The 26,092-nt window shown below is 61.3% G+C and overlaps 1 protein-coding gene across 1 annotated transcript in view; it reads right to left on the reverse strand.

Annotated features, from left to right (window-relative positions):
* The window catches only part of LOC140403900 (serine/threonine-protein phosphatase 2A 56 kDa regulatory subunit epsilon isoform), a 50,131-nt gene extending 24,910 nt beyond the window's left edge, over positions 1–25,221 (reverse strand). The window contains exons 1-5 of the mRNA XM_072492124.1: positions 25,004–25,221; positions 10,899–11,000; positions 9,623–9,705; positions 5,622–5,762; positions 1,019–1,078 (exon numbers count right to left, since the gene is read on the reverse strand). Coding sequence (XP_072348225.1) covers positions 1,019–1,078; positions 5,622–5,762; positions 9,623–9,705; positions 10,899–11,000; positions 25,004–25,129 — 512 coding nt within the window. The 5' untranslated portion in view covers positions 25,130–25,221. The remainder of the gene's footprint in view (positions 1–1,018; positions 1,079–5,621; positions 5,763–9,622; positions 9,706–10,898; positions 11,001–25,003) is intronic.
* Positions 25,222–26,092: the final 871 nt, after the last annotated feature.

Raw genomic sequence — 26,092 nt, forward strand, 5'->3', positions numbered from 1 at the left:
TAGTTATGGTACTTAATCATTAAGGTACAGCTATGTTCAACATCGCCTGACCCTTTGAGGCTACTGCCCAAATACGTCCCTGGCAGAACAGTGTTCTAAGAAAGCAGGAACAGTTAATTGCAGCTGCTTGCACATCACTGAAGCTATTTAGAGATCAATGTATCTGCTTGTAAATATCTGGCTACAGCTCAGAACAACTCAACCAATTTATTTTACTTTACATCTGTAACAAGATGCAACATCAGGAATGAGAGTGTGAGGGGTGGCATGGTGTTGCAGCGGTTAGCACTGCTGCCTCACGGCGCTGAGGACCCGGATTCGATCGCGGCCCTGGGTCACTGTCCGTTTGGAGTTTGAACATTCCCCCATACCTGCGTGGGTCTCACCCCCAAAACCCAAAAAGGTGTGCAGGATAGGTGGATTGGCCATGCTAAATTGCCCCTTAATTGGGGGAAAAAAAATAATTGGGTACGCTTAAATTTTAAAAAAAAAAGGAATGCGAAGGATACACACGTTACACAAATCTTGGATGGGGTGGCACAGTGGTTACCACTGCTGCCTACGGCACATAGGACCTGGGTTCGATCCCGCCCCCGGGTCACTGTCTATGTGGAGTTTGCACATTCTCCCTGTGCCTGCCTGGGTCTCACCCCCACAACCCAAAGATGTGCAGGGTAGGTGGATGGGCCACGCTAAATTTCCCCTTAATTGGAATAAAATAATTAGGTACTCTAAATATATATATTTTTTAAACAAATCTTGGATAAAAATGTACCTCAGTGCACCGAGACTAGAAAGGTTACCTCTGATTACTGCTTAAAAATGAATTTGTGTAGCTGTTTGCAAGGCTTTGGCCAAGATGCCCCGCAACCAACTAATTAACTAATACTGCTAGAGTTGAACTTAAAGAAGTCACTTGGGGCGGGCATCAAAATGCAACTAAATTGTAAACCTGGTTGATTCAACAACTTCAAGACACGAGTGGGGAAATGAGAAATGTTGAAATGTGGCTGCTTACCTTCCTAATATTTCCAGAAGCTCTGCTACACCATTAAAATGCTCTGTTTCATAAACAAATCTGCAAAGATAAATGAAGTTAACGATGTGTGCTTAAACAACAAACAGCACATGCACTTTTATTAGGAAAAATGAGGAAATATCAACACAGAACAAACTTTGCAAATATTATCAAAACAATTTAAAGGCACCATTTTTATATTCTTAAATAGTGAATTCAAACTGAAATGTTACCTGCAGAATGTTAACAATCAATAAATTGCTGAATCACAAATGTAATTCATTAACAGCACATCATATTTTTTACTTGGCTCACTGGCCTTTGAGGATAGAGTAAAAATAAAGCTCCTTCTTGGTTTGTGATGCAGAACAAGGCCAGCAGCACGGGTTCAATTCCCGTACCAGCTTACCCAAACAGGCGCTGGAATGTGGAGACTAGGGGCTTTTCACAGTAACTTCATACTTGTGACAATAAAAGGTTATTATTATTCTTATTGCTGCTACCTCCTCAGATTATGATTTTCCAAATTCCCCAGATTCTAGAACGTTTCTAATCATATTGGAAGTTAGCAAATGTTCAAGATTCAAGAAAGGTGGGAAAGAACATAACATAAGAACATGAGAAGTAGGAGCAGGAGTAAGCCATGCAACCCCCTTGAGCCTGCGCCGCAATTCAATAAGATCATGGCAGATCGGATTGTGGCTTCAACTCCACTTTCCTATCAAACCCCCATATCCCATGACTTCCTGGTCAATCAAAAAAGAGAAAACAGGAAACTACAGGCCAATTAGCCTGACATCAGTCATTGGGGAAATGCTGGAATCTATCATTGAGGAAGTCTTGACAATGTACTTAGCACATCATTAGATGATCAGATAAAGTCAACATGTTTTTACAAAAGGAAAATAGTGCTTGATAAATTTAGTTTCTGGAGGATTTAACTGGCAGGGTAGAGAAAGGGTAACTAGTAGAGGTAGTATACTTGGATTTCCAAAAGGCACTGATAAGATTCTATTTAAAAGGTTAATATGCAAGATAAGGGTAGGTAATACTATAAATAGAGGATTGGTTATTAGACAGGAAGCAAAGTATGGGGATAAAGGAGGCATTTTCAAGTTTGCAGGATATGACCCATGGAATGCCCAAGTATCAGTTCTAGGGCCTCAGCTATTTATAATCACTATGACTTTGCTATAGTTATACAGGGAGTTGGTGAGGCCACATCTAGGATCTTGGTAGGCTTACATAAAAAAGGATATAAATATATTAGCAGATCAGCTAAGGCTCACTCAACTGATACCTGGAATTGGGAAAGAGGGAGGGTTATTTTACAAGGAAAGGTTTGACAGGCTGGATTTGAATGCTTGGGAGTTCAGAAGATTCAGAGGTTACCTTATTGAAATATACAAGATCCTGAGGGGACTTGGCAGGGTGGATGTTGAAAGGGAGTGCACTCCCTGTGTGGGAGAAACTCATGTTTGCAGAGAGGGAAATGAAAAATTACGAGTCTCCCATTTATGACAGATATAACAACTTTTTATCCTCTCAGAGCGCATGAATCTTTGGAGCTTTCTTCCCCAGACAGCAGCCAGCGGAGGCAGGGTCAATCAATATTTTTAAGGCAGGAGTAACAGCATTTTTGACTAACAAGGGATTCAAAGGTTATGGGGTAGGCGGAATGTGGAGTTGTGTTCACAATCAGATCAGCCATGATCTTCTTGAATGGTGAAGCAAGGTCAAGAGGCCGAATGGCCTACTTCTGCTCTTAATTCAAAGAGACTGAGTGCAATGCGTTTACATTTGACAACAATACAAAGCTAGATGTAAGCTGTGAGAAGGTTAGAGGTTGCAAAGAGATATAGGTAGGTTGAGTGGGCAACAAGGTGGCAGATGGAGTGTCACGTGGAGACGTAGGAGGTTATTCACTTTGGTCATAAGATTAAATAAGCAGAATTTTAAAAAAATTTTTTTTTTTTAAAGGAGTCAAACTTGTAGGCTGAAATTTTACAGCCCTTGGGCTAACGGGTGACCCAGCAGCACAGTGGTTAGCACTGTTGCTTCACAGCACCAGGGACCCGGGTTTGATTCCCATTTGGGTCACTGTCTGTGCGGAGTCTGCGCGTTCTCCCCGTGTCTGCGTGGGTTTCCTCCGGGTGTTCCGGTTTACTCTCACAAAGACGTGCTGTTCGGTGAATTGGACATTCTGAATTCTCCCTCAGTATACCCAAACAAGCGCCGGAATGTGGTGACGAGGGGATTTTCACAGTAACTTCATTACAGCGTTAATGTAAGCCTACTTGTGACACTAATAAAGATTATTATATCCTCTGGGGTTTCGAAGAATGAAAGATGGTCTCATGGAAACATACAAGATTCCGAATGGACTTGTCAGTAGACACAGAGGTGGTTTCCCCGGCTACGGAATCTGGAGCACAGGCCAGACTCAGGGTAAGAGGCTCATCATTTAGGACTGAGATGAGGAGGAATTTCTTTTCTTGGAGGGTTGTGATTCTTTGGAATTCTCTAACTCCGGAGGTTTGTGGATGTTCCACTGGTGAATATATTCAAGGCTGAGACAGAGATTTTTGGTATCTCAAGGAATTAAGGGATATTGGGAAGCGAGCAGGCAAGTGGAATTGAATCCGAAGATCAGTCATAATCGTACTGAATGGTAGAGAAAGTTCTAAGAGCCATATGGTCTACTCCTGTTGTTCCTATTTGTGCGCAAATTGCAATTTATTGACACTGCAAAAAATAAAAAGGCCCTGCACACCAATATTTTAATGGGAACATTGGCCAATAGCATGGGGAAATACATAGAACATACAGTGCAGAAGGAGGCCATTCGGCCCATCCAGTCTGCACCGACCCACTTAAGCCCTCGCTTCCACTCTTAACCCCGTAACACAATAACCTCTCCTAACCTTTTTGGTCACTAAGGGCAATTTATCATGGCCAATCCACCTAACCTGCATGTCTCTGGACTGTGGGGAGGAAACCGGAGCACCCGGAGGAAACCCACGCAGACACGGGGAGAACCTGCAAACTCCACACAGACAGTGACCCAGCAGGGAATCGAACCTGGGACCCTGGCGCTGTGAAGCCACAGTGCTATCCACTTGTGCTACCGTGCTGCTCCAAACGTGGAGTACATCAGTAGCTGTAGTGAAATGATAATGAATGGAGGGCCAAGGACCATGTAGATGAGAGTTAGAGGACCGCAGTCAGCAATTATATGGTGGAGAGATTCAGGAAGGAAGTGGGGTTCCTAAAAGATAGTGGTTATGGGTGATTAGGGTGAAGGAAAGGTGGAGATAGAGTGTCAGGATAAATTTGTAACTCCCTGGTTAAAACTCCCTAGTTAGGGCAGCACGGTGGTGCAGTGGGTTAGCCCTGCTGCCTCACGGTGCCGAGGTCCCAGGTTCGATCCCGGCTCTGGGTCACTGTCCATGTGGAGTCTGCACATTCTCCCAGTGTTTGTGTGGGTTTCACCCCCACAACCCAAAGATGTGCAGGCTAGGTGGATTGGCCACGCTAAATTGCCCCTTAATTGGAAAAAATTAATTGGGTACTCTAAATTTATTTTAAAAACTCCCTCGTTGCAGCATTGATAGCATAGTTCTCTGCCTTCTCTCAGAAGGATAATAATCCTGATAGCCTTGAACCATTGTCAATTTAACAGTCCTATCAAAGGAGTACACCTACGTGAGCAAACCCATGTGTAGTCGACAAACTGCTAAACGGCTCAAGGCCTTTTCAACTTTGCAATATCAATCAAATGGAAAACAAGCAAAATAAAATTGTCAAAAAATAAATCCTGGGAAAGCAGTTGTTCAAGGAAATATTGACAATGCTACATAAAACAATTTCATAAGAACATGCTAAAATTCCGAAATTTTAACCGATTCTAAAAAAGCCAAGTATGCATTTTAAAGATTTTTGAAAATTCAATACTTCAAAACCTCAATGACACTTAAGAATTTTTTTAAAAAGCACTTAAGAGTTTGCATCAGAATTAGACTGAAGTAACAATTTTTAGAAATTTAATATGAATAAATTATTGGTAAGTGCTGCTATGCAAATCCAGACAGATCCCCGAACCCCACCCATTTAGTCTCCCTGACACAAGGAATCACTCAGCTAAAACAAAGGATAATCTTAATCAGTCCCGATTCCCTTACAGTATTACTTGTCCAGTAAGTTAGTGAAAACTTTTGTAACCATATCCTGTTGCAATTTTCCTCATGGAAAGCACTACGAGCAATGCACAAGGCAGGTAATTTTGGTGAGAGTAAAGGCAGTCATCGAGATTTTAAATTAGTGTTGAGCATTAGGCAACAGTCTAATACTTCTCTCCTTAACTTCCTTCACTGGGTACTAAAAAAAAATACACTTGAGCAGAATACTTAATAATATTCAAAGGAACCTCTCCCCATATCTGCGTGGGTTTCACCCCCACAACCCAAAAGATGTGCTGGTTAGGTGGATTGGCCACGTTAAATTGTCCCTTAATTCGAAAAAAATAATAATTGGGTATTCTAAATTTAAAAAAATATATATTCAAAGGAACCGTTGCCAGAATAGGCAATCATCGCACACTTACTGTAGAAAAATATTGTTAATTTGCTTCCGGATAAATGCTCGAAGTCCAAGAAACTTTCCATAAATTCTGTGCAATACAGTTTTCAGGTAGTCTCGTTCTCGGGGGTCCTCACTGTTGAACAACTCTAAAAGCTGAAAATAACCAATCAGGAAAAAAAAAAAAATCACTTCAACTTTGCTGTAAAGCTCTTGCCTAGATCACAAACACAATGGAGTTAGTATATTTTCTCTTGCACTCACCATCCCTTCAGCTTTATATCACAGAAGCTCAACACTAAATGCTTTGTAATAACATGCTAACATGTTCAGATCCCAAGAACCATTTTATAATTCTTATGATTATTCAGAAATCGAATTTTCATTCAACTGACTGCACGCCAGGGACCCGGTTCGATTCCTGGCTTGGGTCACTGTCTGTGCGGAGCCTGCATGTTCTCCGTGTCTGCGTGAGTTTCCTCCGGGTTTCCTCCCTCAAGTCCCAAAAGACATGCTTGTTAGGTGAATTGGACATTCTGAATTCTCCCTGTGTGTGCCTGAACAGGCGGCGGAATGTGGCGACTAGGGGCTTTTCACAGTAACTTCATTGCAGTTTTAATGAAAGCCTACTTGTGACAATTATAAAGAATAGTATTATTCATCCCCGTTTTGAATTAGAAGATCCAAATGTATTTTGAGAACACTTTCTTCTGAGAATAATGTGTGCGCAATTTTATCAAAAGATGGGCGTAACAATCCAGGATTGGAGGACACCCATCCTGCTATTCAAGGTGAATAGCGAGAGCCCAAAAACGGGGCTGGCGGCAAGCGCCGAGTGATCACGATTTCCCCGACCTGTTGTGCCAGATGCAATCTGTATCACACCCTCGCTGGGCGTAATCCAGATCAGCACATTTAAATTACATAAAATTCATATAAATATGTGCAGTCCGTTCGAGGCTGGAATCTCCTGGCTCCTGGGATTCACCAGCCCCACTGACACAGCCGGAGGCCAGCGTCAAATAGTGCTGGCTTCCAAAATCCAAAACTAGACGTGAAGGCCAAGCTGGGGAGCCCGGACACCATTGGAGCCCCTGGGTAATCGGAGACCCTCAACTTATGAGATCTGGGCACCCTATCTCGGAGGAGCCGGTCTTGCCAGAGTCTTTAGTTCCCCAACCAAGAAAAAATTCCAAGTGTAGGATGATCGAGTGAGAATCTCCTCAAGCTCCAAAAAAAAGACTAGGCATGGGTGAACAGCAGTTTGGATCGCGCCCAAACACCCAGCAGGAATCACCCAGGGAAACCTGCCCAAAATGACAGTCACACCTGACAATTTTAAACATAGATGCGTATGAAGAATCCAATGTACTGAATCAGGGTATATTGCTGCGTTTCTTGAATCTTCAAACTTATCTTAAATTGTGTTCAGACCAAAAATATTAATAGCAGATAAAAATCTTTGTGAGCACTTAGAAAAATTAAACGTGACACTGCACTTAACATTGGTGGGGAGGGTCCAAGTGGTGAAAATTAATATTCTGTCGAGGTTCTTGTTTATCTTTCAGGCTCTCCCGATCATTATACCAAAGGCCTTTTCTTGGAAAGTGGACACAATCATCTCTGACTTTGTATGGGCGGGGAAGGTGCCGAGGGTGGGAAGGGCCCTGCTACAGAGGCAGAGGCAGAGGCAGCTGGGGGGGGGGGGTTGGCATTGCCTAACTTGCTTCATTATTATTGGGTGGCGAATGTGGACAAGGTGCGGCGGTGGTGGGAAGGAGAAGGGGTAGAGTGGGTTAGGATGGAGGAGGAATCTTGTAAGGGGTCTAGTTTGAGGGCTATGGTGACGGCAGCATTGCCAATGGCTCAGAGTAGGTATTCAGGGTGCCCAGTGGTGCAGTCCACGGTGAAGATATGGAATCAGCTGAGGAGGCATTTTAGGGTGGAAGGGATGTCGGTGCTAACACCGCTCTGCGAGTATCATGGGTTTGAGCCGGGGGGATGGATAGTGTATACACGAGGTGGAGGGAAGTGGGGCTGGTCAAGGTGAGGGATTTGTATTTGGAGGAAGGGTTTGCCAGTCTGGAGGAGCTAAGGGAGAGGGTAGAGCTGCCGAGGGGTAGTGAGTTCAGGTATCTACAGGTTAGGGACTTTGCACGAAAGGTCTGGAAGGGCTTCCCTAGATTGCCGGGATACACCCTGCTTGAGCGACTGCTGCTTCCGGATGTGGAAAGGAGGGAAGAATTGGGGATATATACAAGTAGCTGGGGGAGCAGGGAGGCGGTGCGGGTGGTGAAGATCAAAGAGAAATGGGAAGCAGAGTTGGGAATGGAGATCAATTGGGGAGTATGGAGTGAGGCACTGCGAAGGGTAAACGGGACCTCCTCTGGTGCAAAAATGAGCCTGATACAGTTTAAGGTGGTGCACAGGGTGCATATGACTTGGGCGAGAATGAGTGGGTTCTTTCAGGGGGTAGCAGATGAGTGTGAGAGGTGTGGGCAGGGGCCAGCGAATCATGCACACATGTTTTGGGGTTGTGAAAAATTGGGAAGATTCTGGGCAGGAGTGTTCGCGGTCTTAGCCAGGATAGTGGAGGAGGGAGTGGACTCGGACGATATTTGGGGTTTCAGAGAAGCTGGAGCTCATGGAGAGGAGGAAGGCCGATGTCTTGGCCTACGCCTCTGATTGCACGGCGACGGATTTTGCTGGAGTGGCGGCCGGCATCGCCACCAGGGGTAGCAGCATGGTTGGGTGACCTGTGTGACTCCCTGCGGTTAGAGAAGATAAAGTACGAGTTAAGGGGCTCAGCAGGGGAGCTTTAAGAAAAGGTGGGGGATGTTTGTGACCGTGTTTGAGGAGCTGTTCGTCGGGGGGTGGGGGGGGGGGGGGGGGGGGGGTGGGGGGGACTGGGGTGAAAAAGGAGAAAAATCTGTACAAACTGTATAGCTGATTGTTGGGAACAATGTTTCCCGGGGTGTTTATTTGCTGTAACCAACTTTGATACAAGTTTGAATCAAATGCGTTTAAAAAAGAAAAATTAAACTTGGATAAATTTAAGGAAGGCAAATACCGAACTTAATGCCAAACAGATGAACCAAAATTTTGTCAATATTCGCCTTATAGACCAGTCAGAACCTATTCCAGCTTATGTACTTGAAGCAGCTAATGCAACCTTAAAGAGAAATCAATAGCACAACAACGAATGTTTACAAAAATTTATGTTTTAAAGGATATTGAACATAGGAGGCGGGATTCTCCCAAATCGGCACGATGGCCCGACTGCAAAGTAAAAAACGGCGCAAACCACTCCAGCGTCGGGCTGACCGGAAGTTGCGGAATTCTCTGCACTTCCAGGGGTTGGGCCGGCGCCGCACCAGCCAGCGGCGAAGGGACTGCGTGAGTTAGCGCATGCGCAGAACCGCCGACGTGGTTCCGCACATGTGCAGACCAGCCGGCGTATTCTGGTGCATGCGCAGGGGGGTGTCTTCTACGCGCTGGCCATGGCCTACAGGCCCGCCTGCAGATTGTTGGGCCCCGATCGCGGGCCAGGCCACCGTGCCCCCCCCCCCCCCCCTGGGGTCGGATCCCCCGCACTCCCCCGAGGATCGCACCAGCCAACTTACGTGCCAGGTCCCGCCGGATGGGACCATGTCCAATCCACGCCGGCGGACTGGCCAAAAACGGGCGGCCACTTGGCCCATCGCAGCCCAGAGAATTGCCCGGGGAGGGGGGGGGGGGCGCTGCCAACAGCCCCCGACCGGCGTGGCGTGATCCCCGTCCGAAAACCGGCGCCAGAGAATACGGCAGCCAGCGTCGGAGCAGCAGGACTGGATTCACGCCGCCCCACGGGGATTCTCCAACCAGACGGGGGGTCGGAGAATCCCGCCCATCAGCTATACTCAAATTTATAAATATATTGCCAGAGTATATTGTTGTACTGTTTGATTTCTCAGCAACATGAACAGTTGGTTACTAGAAAGAAAGGCAAATATCTAGTAAAAAAAAGCTTATACGCACCTGCAATATAAATTTTGATCTACATATTTTTTGGCAATACTAGGTTGGAATTCTTGACTTTCCAAAAATCGAATGAAGAATTCATATACAAGCTGCAAGAGATAAATTAAATTACAATAAGGTAAAAACATTTGCACCTGAATGGAAAACTGTCCACTCCTCCATTGCCCCAAATCATTCATCCTCCTCACAGGGCACTTTCCTCTGCAATCACAGATGATGCAACACCTGCCCCTTTACCTCCCCTTCCTCACTGTCCACGGACCCAAACATTACTTTCTGGTGAAGCAACATTTCACTTGCACTTCCTTCAATTTGAACTACTGTATTCGCTGCTCCTAATGTGGTCTATTCTGCACTGGGGAGACCTAAACGTGGGCTGGGTGCCCCGCTTTGTGGAACATGTTCGCTCCATCTCCAAACATGAATCCAACTTTCTGGTTGATTGCCATTTCAACACAGCACCAACGCTCTCATGCTTACATGTCCATCCTAGGCCTGCTGAAATGCTCCAGTGATGTCCAATGCAAACGGAAGAACAACGCATCTTCCAATTGGATCAGAGAGTGGGAATGCTACAGTGAGTAACTCATCTCCCGATTCCCAGAATTTGCAACAGTGAAATAGGATACCATCCACCACAAACAGTCCACTTGCTCAGCACCTCACCTACCACCTGAAAGATAGACTGCCTCCACCACCAACGGACAGTGGCAGCAGAGACCATCATCTGTATTAAAGCAATGCTCCAGACACCTCTTACAGCACCTTCCAAACCTACAACCGTTACCACCTAGCAGGCGGGCAGACGGTACACTGGAACCCCAACGCCTGCAAGTCCCCCCCCACTTACAGACTAGGGAAATATCACCATTCCTTCAATGTCAAAATCCTGAAACTCCCTCCCTCACTGCACTGTGTGAGTACTTATACCACATGACAATCCATAATCCAAAATGAAAACTGAAAATTCGGGAAGTACTCAGCAGATCAGGCAGTATTTGCACCCCCCCCCCCCCCCCCCCCCCCGAGTCCAGCCTACACGTCACTCCAGGTCCTGAGAATATGGGTGATTCTTAACTGTCCTCTGAAATTGCCTGACAAGCTATTCTGGGGCAATTAGGGAAGGAATTTAAAAAAAAAATCAAATTTCAGGTCTAATGAACTTAGATTTTAGGAGTTATGAATCCTAAACACTACCATTAACATTGTATTTTTTAGTATAAATTTCAGATAATTGAAACATATTAACCAGCTATTTTACATATGAACTTGCAATGTTCACCTGTAAATGAGGCCAGGATGCTTCAAGTGATGGTTCATCTTCTTCTGGATCAAACTCTGAAGACTCCGAAGGTGGGAGAGTCCTAAATATATTGAAAGAAACCTATAACAAAATAGAGTACTAAATTAAAGGTTGAATTCTCACCTTTTAACCCCATCCGATATACTTCAATTAGAGTTATGTACTGACAAAAAACATTGTGCAACTACTTCAACAGCATCTTTGTGCTTCCCTGTCAAAGTTCCATGTATTAAATACTGAGGAAATTAATTTGTGTTCTAAATCACGACTAATAGATGGACACAGAAAATCATGGAAGTAATTCAACATAATCTAACTGTCAAGAATAAAGTACACATGGGAAACTCAATGAACACCAAATATAAACCAATATTTAGATGTTTTCTGAAGATACTGTTTTTTTTGATTAAATATCTCAAATGAAATATATTGGACTGATTTTTAGTTCTTGCACTGAGGTTTCTGAACAGATAAAAATAACCAGGTAGACATACATGAGTTCAAGCAAATACATTGCTTTCCCCTGCCCTGAACAGCACGGTTTTCACACTCAACATTATTTTTTTGAGAAACAGAAACATATGAAAAGGAGGAAACCGTGAAATTGAAATAGTCTGAAGGCAATTTTGTATAAAAGGAATAAGCAAAGAGGAGAAATAGATGTCTCGATGAAGGGGAGATCGGTTTGGATACTACCTACTGGATGCACTATACCAACGTGCCAAGACTTCAACAGCATTTCTCAAACAACTTGGCCTCAATCACTTATTTCATAGAATTTACAGTGCAGGAGGCCATTCGGCCCATCGAGTCTGCACTGGCTCTTGGAAAGAGCACCCTACCCAACGGCACACCTCCACCCTATCCCCATAACCCAGTAACCCCACCCTATACTATGGGCAATTTTGGACACAAAGGGCAATTTAGCATGGCCAATCCACCTAACCTGCACATCTTTGAACTGTGGGTGGAAACCGGAGCACACGGAGGAAACCCATGCACACACGGGGAGAACGTGCAGACTCCGCACAGACAGTGACCCAAGCCGGGAATCGAATCTGGGACCCTGGAGCTGTGAAGCAATTGTGCTAATCACTATGCTACCGTGCTGCCCACTTGGAAGAACAAAGACAGGAGATGGATGGAAAAAACAGTTTTACGTCACACACCTTCTTGACTTGGACATGCACTCCTTTATTATCACGGGGCTCAATCCCACATCATTGTGAAAGCACCATCGTCAGATGGATTGCAGTGGTTCAATAATGATCATCATCTTCTCAAATGCCACTTGGAATGGGCAATAAATGCTGGTCTTACTAGCTATTCCCAAATACTAGGTACAAATAAGTTTAAAATATTGCAACTGTGCACCTATATTCACCTGTGCAAGTGGAATTGATTTTGGAGTGACATTGTGCAGTCCTTTTGGCTTGGGGGTCAAATGGGGAAAAAAGTATAGCAGAGGTAAAAAAAAAAATAACAGGATGAGAAAATGCACAATGAGTCGGTCACTCGGCCCTTCGAGCCTGCGCCGCCATTGGAACATCAACTCCACACTCCCACCTACCCCTGATAACTTTCACCGCCCTTGCTCATCAAGAGTAATCCTACCTCTGCCTTAACAATACTCAGTTCCACCGCCTTTTCCACCCCCCTTGCTCATCAAGAGTAATCCTACATCTGCCTTAACAATACTCAGTTCCACTGCCTTTTGAGAAAGAGTCCCAAAGACTCATGACCCCCCTGAGAAACAATTTCTCATCTGCCTTAAATGGGCGACCCCTTATTTCTAAAGTGACCCCTAGTGCTGGGTCCTCCTTTCCACCTCCACCCCATCAAGATCCCTCAGGGTCTTATATATTTCAATCAATTTGCCGTACCCTTCTAAACTCCAGCAGATACAAGACGAGCCCGTCCAACCTCTCCTCTTAAGACAACCTGCCCATTCCAGGTATTAGTCTAGTAAACCTTCTCGGAACTGCTTCTAACACATTTACATTCTTCCTTACATAAGGAGACCAATTCTGTACACAGTACTCCAGATGTACTTTTGTATTCAATTTTCCTTGCAATAAACAATATTCTATTAGCTTTCCTATTTACCTGTTGCACCTGCATACTAATCTTCTGAGAATCATATGCTAAGGTTCAGAAATCTGCAATCTCTCACCATTTAAATAATGTGCTTCTTTTTTATTGTTCCTGCCAAAATGGACCTCATTTCCCCACATCATACTCCATTCGTCGGATCTTTTCAGAAAGATTTTGGGGAGATTTTATATGATCAAATGTTAGAAGAGATGCGGCAATAATAATAATCTTTATTGTCACAGTTGGGCTTACATTAACACTGCAATGAAGTTACTGTGAAAAGCCCCTAGTCGCCACATTCCGGCGTCTGTTCAGGTACATAGAGGGAGAATTCAGAATGTCCAAATGACCGAACAGCACATCTTTCAGGTCTTGTGGGAGGAAACCGGAGCACCCGGAGGAAACTCAAGCAGACACAGGGAGAACATGCAGATTCCACACAGTCAGTGACCCAAGCAGGGATCAAACCTGCGACCCTGGAACTGTGAAGCAACAGTGCTGCCCACTGCTACAACCAAAGGATGTTGAAATACCAGAAAAAGAATCCAGGAAGAAAGGTGCGAGCGATAGTTCACCAGCGAGCTGGGTGGAGAATTCAGTGGCAGGAGCAAGCTCGCTAGGTGGGGCTGCGTCCATAACAATGGATAAGCTGGCCGAAGTGATGGTGGGGTATTCGAGCGGCCGTTTTCCAAACACTTCGACAGATGATGGCCTCGTCAAAGGGGTGGGTGGATCAGACTCTTGCACAGGTATAGGAGGCTTTGGCAAAAAAGGGTCGACAGAAGTGCAAGAGCAAGAGAGGTGCTGAAGGGGGTGGAGGAGGCATTATCGCAGCAGTGTCCAGTTCAGAGAGGCAGAGAGGGGGCGAAGGCGGGGAGAGGGGGCGAAGGCGGGGAGAGGGGGCGAAGGCGGGGAGAGGGGGCGAAGGCGGGGAGAGGGGGCGAAGGCGGGGAGGGGGCAGAGGGGGCGAAGGCGGGGAGGGGGCAGAGGGGGCGAAGGCGGGGAGGGGGCAGAGGGGGCGAAGGCGGGGAGGGGGCAGAGGGGGCGAAGGCGGGGAGGGGGCAGAGGGGGCGAAGGCGGGGAGGGGGCAGAGGGGGCGAAGGCGGGGAGGGGGCAGAGGGGGCGAAGGCGGGGAGGGGGCAGAGGGGGCGAAGGCGGGGAGGGGGCAGAGGGGGCGAAGGCGGGGAGGGGGCAGAGGGGGCGAAGGCGGGGAGGGGGCAGAGGGGGCGAAGGCGGGGAGGGGGCAGAGGGGGCGAAGGCGGGGAGGGGGCAGAGGGGGCGAAGGCGGGGAGGGGGCAGAGGGGGCGAAGGCGGGGAGGGGGCAGAGGGGGCGAAGGCGGGGAGGGGGCAGAGGGGGCGAAGGCGGGGAGGGGGCAGAGGGGGCGAAGGCGGGGAGGGGGCAGAGGGGGCGAAGGCGGGGAGGGGGCAGAGGGGGCGAAGGCGGGGAGGGGGCAGAGGGGGCGAAGGCGGGGAGGGGGCAGAGGGGGCGAAGGCGGGGAGGGGGCAGAGGGGGCGAAGGCGGGGAGGGGGCAGAGGGGGCGAAGGCGGGGAGGGGGCAGAGGGGGCGAAGGCGGGGAGGGGGCAGAGGGGGCGAAGGCGGGGAGGGGGCAGAGGGGGCGAAGGCGGGGAGGGGGCAGAGGGGGCGAAGGCGGGGAGGGGGCGAAGGCGGGGAGGGGGCAGAGGGGGCGAAGGCGGGGAGGGGGCAGAGGGGGCGAAGGCGGGGAGGGGGCAGAGGGGGCGAAGGTGGGGAGGGGGCAGAGGGGGCGAAGGCGGGGAGGGGGCAGAGGGGGCAGAGGGGGCGAAGGCGGGGAGGGGGCAGAGGGGGCAAAGGCGGGGAGGGGGCAGAGGGGGCGAAGGCGGGGAGGGGGCAGAGGGGGCGAAGGCGGGGAGGGGGCAGAGGGGGCGAAGGCGGGGAGGGGCAGAGGGGGCGAAGGCGGGGAGGGGCAGAGGGGGCGAAGGCGGGGAGGGGCAGAGGGGGCGAAGGCGGGGAGGGGGCAGAGGGGGCGAAGGTGGGGAGGGGGCAGAGGGGGGCGAAGGCGGGGAGGGGGCAGAGGGGGCGAAGGCGGGGAGGGGGCAGAGGGGGCGAAGGCGGGGAGGGGGCAGAGGGGGCGAAGGCGGGGAGGGGGCAGAGGGGGCGAAGGCGGGGAGGGGGCAGAGGGGGCGAAGGCGGGGAGGGGGCGAAGGCGGGGAGGGGGCAGAGGGGGCGAAGGCGGGGAGGGGGCAGAGGGGGCGGGGAGGGGGCAGAGGGGGCGGGGAGGGGGCAGAGGGGGCGGGGAGGGGGCAGAGGGGGCGGGGAGGGGGCAGAGGGGGCGGGGAGGGGGCAGAGGGGGCGGGGAGGGGGCAGAGGGGGCGGGGAGGGGGCAGAGGGGGCGGGGAGGGGGCAGAGGGGGCGGGGAGGGGGCAGAGGGGGCGGGGCAGAGGGGGCGAAGGCGGGGAGTTGGCAGAGGGGGCAGGGGCAGAGGGGGCGAGCGGGGGCAGAGGCGGGGCGGGGGGGCAGAGGGCGGGGGCGAGGGGGCAGAGGGCGGGGGCTGGGGCGAGGGGGCAGAGGGCGGGGGCTGGGGCGAGGGGGCAGAGGGCGGGGGCGGGGGGGCAGAGGGCGGGGGCGGGGGGGCAGAGGGCGGGGGCGGGGGGGCAGAGGGCGGGGGCGGGGGGGCAGAGGGCGGGGGCGGGGGGGCAGAGGGCGGGGGCGGGGGGGCAGAGGGCGGGGGCGGGGGGGCAGAGGGCGGGGGCGGGGGGGCAGAGGGCGGGGGGGCAGAGGGCGGGGGCGGGGGGCAGAGGGCGGGGGGGCAGAGGGCGGGGGGGCAGAGGGCGGGGGGCAGAGGGCGGGGGGGCAGAGGGCGGGGGCGGGGGGGCAGAGGGCGGGGGCGGGAGGGCAGAGGGCGGGGGCGGGGGCGCAGAGGGCGGGGGGCAGAGGGCGGGGCACAGAGGGCGGGGCGCAGAAGCGGGGGCGCAGAGGGCGGGGGCGGGGGGCAGAGGGCGGGGGCGGGGGGGCAGAGGGCGGGGGGGAGGGGGCAGAGGACGGGGGGAGGGGGCAGAGGACGGGGGGGAGGGGGCAGAGGACGGGGGGGAGGGGGCAGAGGACGGGGGGGGGGCAGAGGACGGGGGGGAGGGGGCAGAGGACGGGGGGGAGGGGGCAGAGGACGGGGGGGAGGGGGCAGAGGACGGGGGGGAGGGGGCAGAGGGCGGGGGGGCAGAGGGCGGGGGCGGGGGGGCAGAGGGCGGGGGCAGAGGGCGGGGGCGGGGGCAGAGGGCAGGGGCAGAGGGCGGGGGCAGAGGGCGGGGGCAGAGGCAGAGGGCGGGGACAGAGGGCGGGGGCAGGGGGCGGGGGCAGGGGCAGAGGGCGGGCAGAGGCAGAGGGCGGGGCAGAGGCAGAGGGCGGGGCAGAGGCAGAGGGCGGGGCAGAGGCAGAGGGCGGGGCAGAGGGGGGGCGGGCCGGGGCAGAGGGGGGGGCGGGGCAGAGGGGGGGGCGGGGCAGAGGGGGGGGCGGGGCAGAGGGGGGGCGGGGCAGAGGGGGGGCGGGGCAGAGGGGGGGCGGGGCAGAGGGGGGGGCGGGGCAGAGGGGGGGCGGGGCAGAGGGGGGGCGGGGCAGAGGGGGGGGGCAGAGGGGGGGCGGGGCAGAGGGGGGGCGGGGCAGAGGGGGGGGCGGGGCAGAGGGGGGGCGGGCAGAGGGGGGGCGGGGCAGAGGGGGGGGGCGGGGCAGAGGGGGGGGCGGGGGCAGAGGGGGGGGCGGGGGCAGAGGGGGGGGCGGGGGCAGAGGGGGGGGCGGGGGCAGAGGGGGGGGCGGGGGCAGAGGGGGGGGCGGGGGCAGAGGGGGGGGCGGGGGCAGAGGGGGGGGCGGGGGCAGAGGGGGGGGCGGGGGCAGAGGGGGGGGCGGGGGCAGAGGGGGGGGCGGGGGCAGAGGGGGGGGCGGGGGCAGAGGGGGGGGCGGGGGCAGAGGGGGGGGCGGGGGCAGAGGGGGGGGCGGGGGCGGGGCGGAGGCAGAGGGCGGGGCGGGGGCGGGGGCAGAGGGCGGGGGCAGAGGGCGGGGCGGGGGCAGAGGGCGGGGTGGGGGCAGAGGGCGGGGTGGGGGCAGAGGGCGGGGCGAGGGCAGAGGGCGGGGGCGGGGGCAGAGGGCGGGGCGAGGGCAGAGGGCGGGGGCGGGGGCAGAGGGCGGGGGCGGGGGCAGAGGGCGGGGGCAGAGGGCGGGGGCGGGGGCAGAGGGCGGGGGCAGAGGGCAGAGGGCGGGGGCAGAGGGCGGGGGCGGGGGCAGAGGGCGGGGGCAGAGGGCGGGGGCAGAGGGCGGGGGCGGGGGCAGAGGGCGGGGGCAGAGGGCGGGGGCGGGGGCAGAGGGCGGGGGCAGAGGGCGGGGGCGGGGGCAGAGGGCGGGGGCAGAGGGCGGGGGCGGGGGCAGAGGGCGGGGGCGGGGGCAGAGGGCGGGGGCGGGGGCAGAGGGCGGGGGCAGAGGGCGGGGGCAGAGGGCGGGGGCGGGGGCAGAGGCGGGGGCAGAGGCGGGGGCAGAGGGCGGGGGCGGGGGCAGAGGGCGGGGGCGGGGGCAGAGGGCGGGGGCGGGGTGGCAGAGGGCGGGGGGGCAGAGGGCGGGGGCGGGGGGCAGAGGCGGGAGGGCAGAGGGCGGGGGCGGGGGCGCAGAGGGCGGGGGGCAGAGGGCGGGGCACAGAGGGCGGGGCGCAGAGGGCGGGGGCGGGGGGCAGAGGGCGGGGGCGGGGGGCGAGGGCGGGGGGGCAGAGGGCGGGGGGGCAGAGGGCGGGGGGGAGGGGGCAGAGGACGGGGGGGAGGGGGCAGAGGACGGGGGGGAGGGGGCAGAGGACGGGGGGGGAGGGGGCAGAGGACGGGGGGGAGGGGGCAGAGGGCGGGGGCAGAGGGCGGGGGCAGAGGGCGGGGGCAGGGGCGGGGGCAGGGGCGGGGGCAGGGGCGGGGCAGGGGCAGGGGCGGGGGCAGGGGCGGGGGCAGGGGCAGAGGGCGGGGCAGAGGCAGAGGCGGGGCAGAGGCAGAGGGGCAGAGGGCGGGGCAGAGGGGGGGCGGGGCAGAGGGGGGGGCGGGGCAGAGGGGGGGCGGGGCAGAGGGGGGGCGGGGCAGAGGGGGGGCGGGGCAGAGGGGGGGCGGGGCAGAGGGGGGGCGGGGCAGAGGGGGGGCGGGGCAGAGGGGGGGGCGGGGCAGAGGGGGGGGCGGGGCAGAGGGGGGGGCGGGGCAGAGGGGGGGCGGGGCAGAGGGGGGGGCGGGGCAGAGGGGGGGGCGGGGGCAGAGGGGGGGGCGGGGGCAGAGGGGGGGGCGGGGGCAAGAGGGGGGGGCGGGGCAAGAGGGGGGGGCGGGGGCAAGAGGGGGGGGCGGGGGCAAGAGGGGGGGGCGGGGGCAAGAGGGGGGGGCGGGGCCAGAGGGGGGGGCGGGGCCAGAGGGGGGGGCGGGGGCAGAGGGGGGGGCGGGGGCAGAGGGGGGGGCGGGGGCAGAGGGGGGGGCGGGGGCAGAGGGGGGGGCGGGGGCAGAGGGGGGGGCGGGGGCAGAGGGGGGGGCGGGGGCAGAGGGGGGGGCGGGGGCAGAGGGGGGGGCGGGGGCAGAGGGGGGGGCGGGGGCAGAGGGGGGGGCGGGGCAGAGGGGGGGGCGGGGGCAGAGGGGGGGGCGGGGGCAGAGGGGGGGGCGGGGGCAGAGGGGGGGGCGGGGGCAGAGGGGGGGGCGGGGGCAGAGGGGGGGGCGGGGGCAGAGGGGGGGCGGGGGCAGAGGGGGGGGCGGGGGCAGAGGGGGGGGCGGGGGCAGAGGGGGGGGCGGGGGCAGAGGGGGGGGCGGGGGCAGAGGGGGGGGCGGGGGCAGAGGGGGGGGCGGGGGCAGAGGGGGGGGCGGGGGCAGAGGGGGGGGCGGGGGCAGAGGGGGGGGCGGGGGCAGAGGGGGGGGCGGGGGCAGAGGGGGGGGCGGGGCAGAGGGGGGGGCGGGGGCAGAGGGGGGGGCGGGGGCAGAGGGGGGGGCGGGGGCAGAGGGCAGAGGGCGGGGGCAGAGGGCGGGGGCAGAGGGCGGGGGCAGAGGGCGGGGGCAGAGGGCGGGGGCGGGGGCGAGGGCGGGGGCGGGGGCGAGGGCGGGGGCAGAGGGCGGGGGCGGGGGCAGAGCGGGGGCAGAGGGCGGGGCGGGGGCAGAGGGCGGGGCGGGGGCAGAGGGCGGGGCGGGGGCAGAGGGCGGGGCGGGGGCAGAGGGCGGGGCGGGGGCAGAGGGCGGGGCGGGGGCAGAGGGCGGGGCGGGGGCAGAGGGCGGGGCGGGGGCAGAGGGCGGGGCGGGGCAGAGGGCGGGGCGGGGGCAGAGGGCGGGGCGGGGGCAGAGGGCGGGGCGGGGGCAGAGGGCGGGGCGGGGGCAGAGGGCGGGGCGGGGGCAGAGGGCGGGGCGGGGGCAGAGGGCGGGGCGGGGGCAGAGGGCGGGGCGGGGGCAGAGGGCGGGGCGGGGGCAGAGGGCGGGGCGGGGGCAGAGGGCGGGGCGGGGGCAGAGGGCGGGGCGGGGGCAGAGGGCGGGGCGGGGGCAGAGGGCGGGGCGGGGGCAGAGGGCGGGGCGGGGGCAGAGGGCGGGGCGGGGGCAGAGGGCGGGGCGGGGGCAGAGGGCGGGGCGGGGGCAGAGGGCGGGGCGGGGGCAGAGGGCGGGGCGGGGGCAGAGGGCGGGGCGGGGGCAGAGGGCGGGGCGGGGGCAGAGGGCGGGGCGGGGGCAGAGGGCGGGGCGGGGGCAGAGGGCGGGGCGGGGGCAGAGGGCGGGGCGGGGGCAGAGGGCGGGGCGGGGGCAGAGGGCGGGGCGGGGGCAGAGGGCGGGGCGGGGGCAGAGGGCGGGGCGGGGGCAGAGGGCGGGGCGGGGGCAGAGGGCGGGGCGGGGGCAGAGGGCGGGGCGGGGGCAGAGGGCGGGGCGGGGGCAGAGGGCGGGGCGGGGGCAGAGGGCGGGGCGGGGGCAGAGGGCGGGGCGGGGGCAGAGGGCGGGGCGGGGGCAGAGGGGAGGGCGGGGCGGGGCAGAGGGCGGGGCGGGGGCAGAGGGCGGGGCGGGGGCAGAGGGCGGGGCGGGGGCAGAGGGCGGGGCGGGGGCAGAGGGCGGGGCGGGGCAGAGGGCGGGGCGGGGGCAGAGGGCGGGGCGGGGCAGAGGGGGGCGGGGGCAGAGGGGGGCAGAGGGCAGAGGGGGGCGGGAGGCGGGGGCAGAGGGGGGGGCGGGAGGCGGGGGCAGAGGGGGGCGGGAGGCGGGGCGGGGGGCGGGGGCAGAGGGGGGCGGGAGGCGGGGGCAGAGGGGGGCGGGAGGCGGGGGCAGAGGGGGGCGGGAGGCGGGGGCAGAGGGGGGCGGGAGGCGGGGGCAGGGGGGGCGGAGGCGGGGGCAGGGGGGGCGGGAGGCGGGGGCAGGGGGGGCGGGAGGCGGGGGCAGGGGGGGCGGGAGGCGGGGGCAGGGGGGGGCGGGAGGCGGGGGCAGGGGGAGGCGGGGGCAGGGGGAGGCGGGGGCAGGGAGGGGCGGGGGCAGGGAGGCGCAGGGGGCCGGGAGGCGCAGGGGCCGGGCGCAGGGGGCCGGGCGCAGGGGGCCGGGCGCAGGGGGCCGGGCGCAGGGGGCCGGGCGCAGGGGGCCGGGCGCAGGGGGCCGGGCGCAGGGGGCCGGGCGCAGGGGGCGGGCGCAGGGGCGCGCAGGGGGCCGGGCGCAGGGGGCCGGGCGCAGGGGGCCGGGCGCAGGGGGCCGGGCGCAGGGGGCCGGGCGCAGGGGGCCGGGCGCAGGGGGCCGGGCGCAGGGGGCCGGGCGCAGGGGGCCGGGCGCAGGGGGCCGGGCGCAGGGGGCCGGGCGCAGGGGGCCGGGCGCAGGGGCCGGGCGCAGGGGGCCGGGCGCAGGGGGCCGGGCGCAGGGGGCCGGGCGCAGGGGGCCGGGCGCAGGGGGCCGGGCGCAGGGGGCCGGGCGCAGGGGGCCGGGCGCAGGGGCCGGGGCGCAGGGGGCCGGGCGCAGGGGGCCGGGCGCAGGGGGCCGGGCGCAGGGGGCCGGGCGCAGGGGGCCGGGCGCAGGGGGCCGGGCGCAGGGGGCCGGGCGCAGGGGGCCGGGCGCAGGGGGCCGGGCGCAGGGGGCCGGGCGCAGGGGGCCGGGCGCAGGGGGCCGGGCGCAGGGGGCCGGGCGCAGGGGGCCGGGCGCAGGGGGCGGGCGCAGGGGGCCGGGCGCAGGGGGCCGGGCGCAGGGGGCCGGGCGCAGGGGGCCGGGCGCAGGGGGCCGGGCGCAGGGGGCCGGGCGCAGGGGGCCGGGCGCAGGGGGCCGGGCGCAGGGGGCCGGGCGCAGGGGGCCGGGCGCAGGGGGCCGGGCGCAGGGGGCCGGGCGCAGGGGGCCGGGCGCAGGGGGCCGGGCGCAGGGGGCCGGGCGCAGGGGGCCGGGCGCAGGGGGCCGGGCGCAGGGGGCCGGGCGCAGGGGGCCGGGCGCAGGGGGCCGGGCGCAGGGGGCCGGGCGCAGGGGGCCGGGCGCAGGGGGCCGGGCGCAGGGGGCCGGGCGCAGGGGGGCCGGGCGCAGGGGGCCGGGCGCAGGGGGCCGGGCGCAGGGGGCCGGGCGCAGGGGGCCGGGCGCAGGGGGCCGGGCGCAGGGGGCCGGGCGCAGGGGGCCGGGCGCAGGGGGCCGGGCGCAGGGGGCCGGGCGCAGGGGGCCGGGCGCAGGGGGCCGGGCGCAGGGGGCCGGGCGCAGGGGGCCGGGCGCAGGGGGCCGGGCGCAGGGGGCCGGGCGCAGGGAGCCGGGCGCAGGGGGCCGGGCGCGCAGGGAGCCGGGAGGCGGGCGCGCAGGGAGCCGGGAGGCGGGCGCGCAGGGAGCCGGGAGGCGGGCGCGCAGGGAGCCGGGAGGCGGGCGCGCAGGGAGCCGGGAGGCGGGCGCGCAGGGAGCCGGGAGGCGGGCGCGCAGGGAGCCGGGAGGCGGGGCGCGCAGGGAGCCGGGAGGCGGGCGCGCAGGGAGCCGGGAGGCGGGCGCGCAGGGAGCCGGGAGGCGGGCGCGCAGGGAGCCGGGAGGCGGGCGCGCAGGGAGCCGGGCGCGCAGGGAGCCGGGAGGCGGGCGCGCAGGGAGCCGGGAGGCGGGCGCGCAGGGAGCCGGGAGGCGGGCGCGCAGGGAGCCGGGAGGCGGGCGCGCAGGGAGCCGGGAGGCGGGCGCGCAGGGAGCCGGGAGGCGGGCGCGCAGGGAGCCGGGAGGCGGGCGCGCAGGGAGCCGGGAGGCGGGCGCGCAGGGAGCCGGGAGGCGGGCGCGCAGGGAGCCGGGAGGCGGGCGCGCAGGGAGCCGGGAGGCGGGCGCGCAGGGAGCCGGGAGCGCAGGGAGCCGGGAGGCGGGCGCGCAGGGGGGGGGGGGAAAGGCGGGCGCAGGGAGGAGGGCGCAGGGGGGGGCGGGAGGCGGCCGGGAGGCGGGAGCAGGGGGGGGGGCCGGGAGGCGGGCGCAGGGGGGGGGGGCGCCGGGAGGCGGGCGCAGGGGGGGGGCCGGGAGGCGGGCGCAGGGGGGGGGGGGGGGCGGGAGGCGGGCGCAGGGGGGGGGGGCGCCAGAGGGGGGGGGGCGGGGGCCAGAGGGGGGGGCGGGGGCCAGAGGGGGGGGGGGCGGGGGGCAGAGGGGGGCGGGAAACCCGGGAGGCGGGCGCAGGGGGGGGGCGGGAGGCGGGCGCGCGGGAAACCCGGGAGGCGGGCGCAGGGAGGCCGGCGCAGGGAGGGGGCGGGGCCCCGGGAGGCGGGCGCAGGGGGCCAGGAGGCGGGCGCAGGGGGGGGGGCGGGAGGCGGGCGCAGGGGGGGCCGGGAGGCGGGCGCAGGGGGGGCCGGGAGGCGGGCGCAGGGGGGGGCCGGGAGGCGGGCGCAGGGGGGGGCCGGGAGGCGGGCGCAGGGGGGGGCCGGGAGGCGGGCGCAGGGGGGGGGCCGGGAGGCGGGCGCAGGGGGGGGCCGGGAGGCGGGCGCAGGGGGGCCGGGAGGCGGGAAGCCCCGGGATGCGGGCGCGGGGGGGGGCGGGAGGCGGGCGCGCGGGAAACCCGGGAGGCGGGCGCAGGGGGGGCGCGGGAGGTGGGCGCAGTGTGCCGGGAGGCGGGGGGGGGGCGGGAGGCGGGCGCAGGGGGGGCCGGGAGGCGGGCGCAGGGGGGGCCGGGAGGCGGGCGCAGGGGGGGGCCGGGAGGCGGGCGCAGGGGGGGCCGGGAGGCGGGCGCAGGGGGGCCGGGAGGCGGGCGCAGGGGGGGCCGGGAGGCGGGCGCAGGGGGGGGCCGGGAGGCGGGCGCAGGGGGGGCCGGGAGGCGGGCGCAGGGGGGGCCGGGAGGCGGGCGCAGGGGGGGCCGGGAGGCGGGCGCAGGGGGGGCCGGGAGGCGGGCGCAGGGGGGGCCGGGAGGCGGGCGCAGGGGGGGCCGGGAGGCGGGCGCAGGGGGGGCCGGGAGGCGGGCGCAGGGGGGGCCGGGAGGCGGGCGCAGGGGGGGCCGGGAGGCGGGCGCAGGGGGGGCCGGGAGGCGGGCGCAGGGGGGGCCGGGAGGCGGGCGCAGGGGGGGCCGGGAGGCGGGCGCAGGGGGGGCCGGGAGGCGGGCGCAGGGGGGGCCGGGAGGCGGGCGCAGGGCGGGGCCGGGAGGCGGGCGCAGGGGCGGGGTGCCGGGAGGCGGGCGCAGGGGCGGGGTGCCGGGAGGCGGGCGCAGGGGCGGGGTGCCGGGAGGCGGGCGCAGGGGCGGGGGTGCCGGGAGGCGGGCGCAGGGGCGGGGTGCCGGGAGGCGGGCGCAGGGGCGGGGTGCCGGGAGGCGGGCGCAGGGGCGGGGGGCCGGGCGCAGGGGGCCGGGAGGCGGGCGCAGGGGCGGGTGGCCGGGGCCGGGAGGCGGGCGCAGGGGGGGCCGGGAGGCGGGCGCAGGGGGGGGGCCGGGAGGCGGGCGCAGGGGGGCCGGGAGGCGGGCGCAGGGGGGGTTGGGAGGCGGGCGCAGGGGGGGGGCCGGGAGGCGGGCGCAGGGGGGGGGCCGGGAGGCGGGCGCAGGGGGGGGGCCGGGAGGCGGGCGCAGGGAAAAAATTTAATCCAGAGGTTAGAAGAGCGCTTCCACAAAACATGGGGGCCATTCACTCATAGATTTCATAGAATTTACAGTGAAGGAGGCCATTCGGCCCATCGAGTCTGTACCGGCTCTTGGAAAGAGCACCCTACCCAAGCCCACACCACCCTATCCCCAGAATCCAGTAACCCCACCCAACACTAAGGGCAATTTTGGACACGAAGGGCAATTTTGGACACTAAGGGCAATTTAGCATTGCCAATCCACCTAACCCGCACATCTTTGGACTGTGGGAGGAAACCGGAGCACCCGGAGGAAACCCACGCACACACGGGGAGAACGTGCAGACTCCACACAGACAGTGACCCAGCCGGGAATCGAACCTGGGATCCTGGAGCTGTGAAGCAATTGTGCTAACCACTATGCTACCGTGCTGCCCTCACTCAGTTGTTTGTTTGTAGCCAACAGCCGAAGAAAGGGAAGAGGGTAGCCACAGTATAACAATTGGGAGGGTGGGGAGTAAAGTGGCATGGAGCCCAACCATGTCCAGCAAACAACAAAATACACAGCATCAGGCCAACCCAAAAGGAACAGGATATAAGAGCTGAGATATGAAAAATGGTCCCATCTGCAATAACCAGATTCAGGCTCGTGACATTGGACACCCACCTTCAAAAGGTAGAGGCAGGACCGGGTTTGTGGGGGGGGGGGGGGGGGGGCATCACGCCAACCCAAATGGAACAGGATACAAGAGCTGATGGGGGAAGAAGGCCCGCCAGACGGCTAGGAGGCAAGGGGGAAGATCGAAACAGGGGAACCAGCCAAAACTAAATGCATACTGGAAAACGGTTGTAACCATTGTAAATAACGAAAGCTAACCAATGTAAATAACAGAAGACGACCGATGTATATATATTTTACTTCAGTTTTCAATGTATGCCCACGCTTACCTTTGTTCTGTATATTACAAAATAAATCCTCAATAAAAACATTTTTGAAACAAGCAAAGGGAGGACAAGGTGCCAGAAAGGTTAGACTTGAGAAGAGAGCTTGTAAGGCAAACACTTACCATTTTAACGACTTCAGGGTAGTTCGGTTCTGTCAAAATTCCTCGACCTACTGCGACAAAGTCCACCAGTTCATTAAGGGTAGAACGCTTGTACTCCTTCATTTTAAGATCTCCTAATGAATCCATGAAGTCAAATACAACACAACACTGTTGTAATTTCCTCTGGAAGAGCGCTGCCTTTTCAGTCGAGGAAACGTCTGGAAGAGGGGCAAGAAACAGTAAACTTTAGAATGCGTTGAATTGGAGCAATTTTCCTAGTTGAGAGCAAGAGTAGCTTCATTTTGAAATACAATTTGAATTTCAAAATATAATTTGCACTAATGCAAGCAAAAAATTAACATTGCGTTCAACAAATAAACAGAAAAGCAACTCAGCAAACCTGCGCATCTTCCGGTTGTGGGGGACAGACACGGGGTGTGTATGCAAACTGCAAACAGACAGTGACCCAGGGCCAGGATCAAACCCGGTTCCTCCACACCGTAGGCAGCACTGCACCAACATGCTGCCACCTCAGCAAAAACAATCCTAGACTAAATTTCTTGCTCTTCAGAAATGTATAAATTAGTTCAGCAAAATACTGTGAATCTTATCTCTACACTAGAGCAAACTATATAAAAGTATACCAACATCCAGCTTGCTTTCAAAAGTACTTTGCTCCTGTAGAGTCCCCAATTCATTTTTTTTTTCAATTAAGGGGCAATTTAGCGGGGCCAATTGAATTACCCTACACATCTTTTTGGGTTGTGGGGGTGAGAACAATGCGGACACGGGGAGTGTGTGCAAACTCCATGCGGACAGTCACCATGGGGGGCCGGGATCGAATCTGGGTCCTAGGTGCCGTGAGACAGCAGTGCTAACCACCGCGCTGTCCCCAGCTACTGTAATACTTTTCCACTGTTCTAGATTAACCCGCTCTTCAATCCCCCCCCCAAGCTAAAATTACTCAGTCTGTATCAAACTTCACGAGTGAGAAAAATATGCAAACATGGTCCCCGAAGCAAAAACGGTTGAACAAGCCTGCATTACGGTAATGTTATCCGAAAACCACATTCAAGTTGGATAGAAAAATCCTGTATGAAATCCTAAAAA

This window comes from Scyliorhinus torazame, chromosome 2 (genome assembly GCF_047496885.1).
Source record: "Scyliorhinus torazame isolate Kashiwa2021f chromosome 2, sScyTor2.1, whole genome shotgun sequence".
Taxonomy (NCBI): Eukaryota; Metazoa; Chordata; class Chondrichthyes; order Carcharhiniformes; family Scyliorhinidae; genus Scyliorhinus; species Scyliorhinus torazame.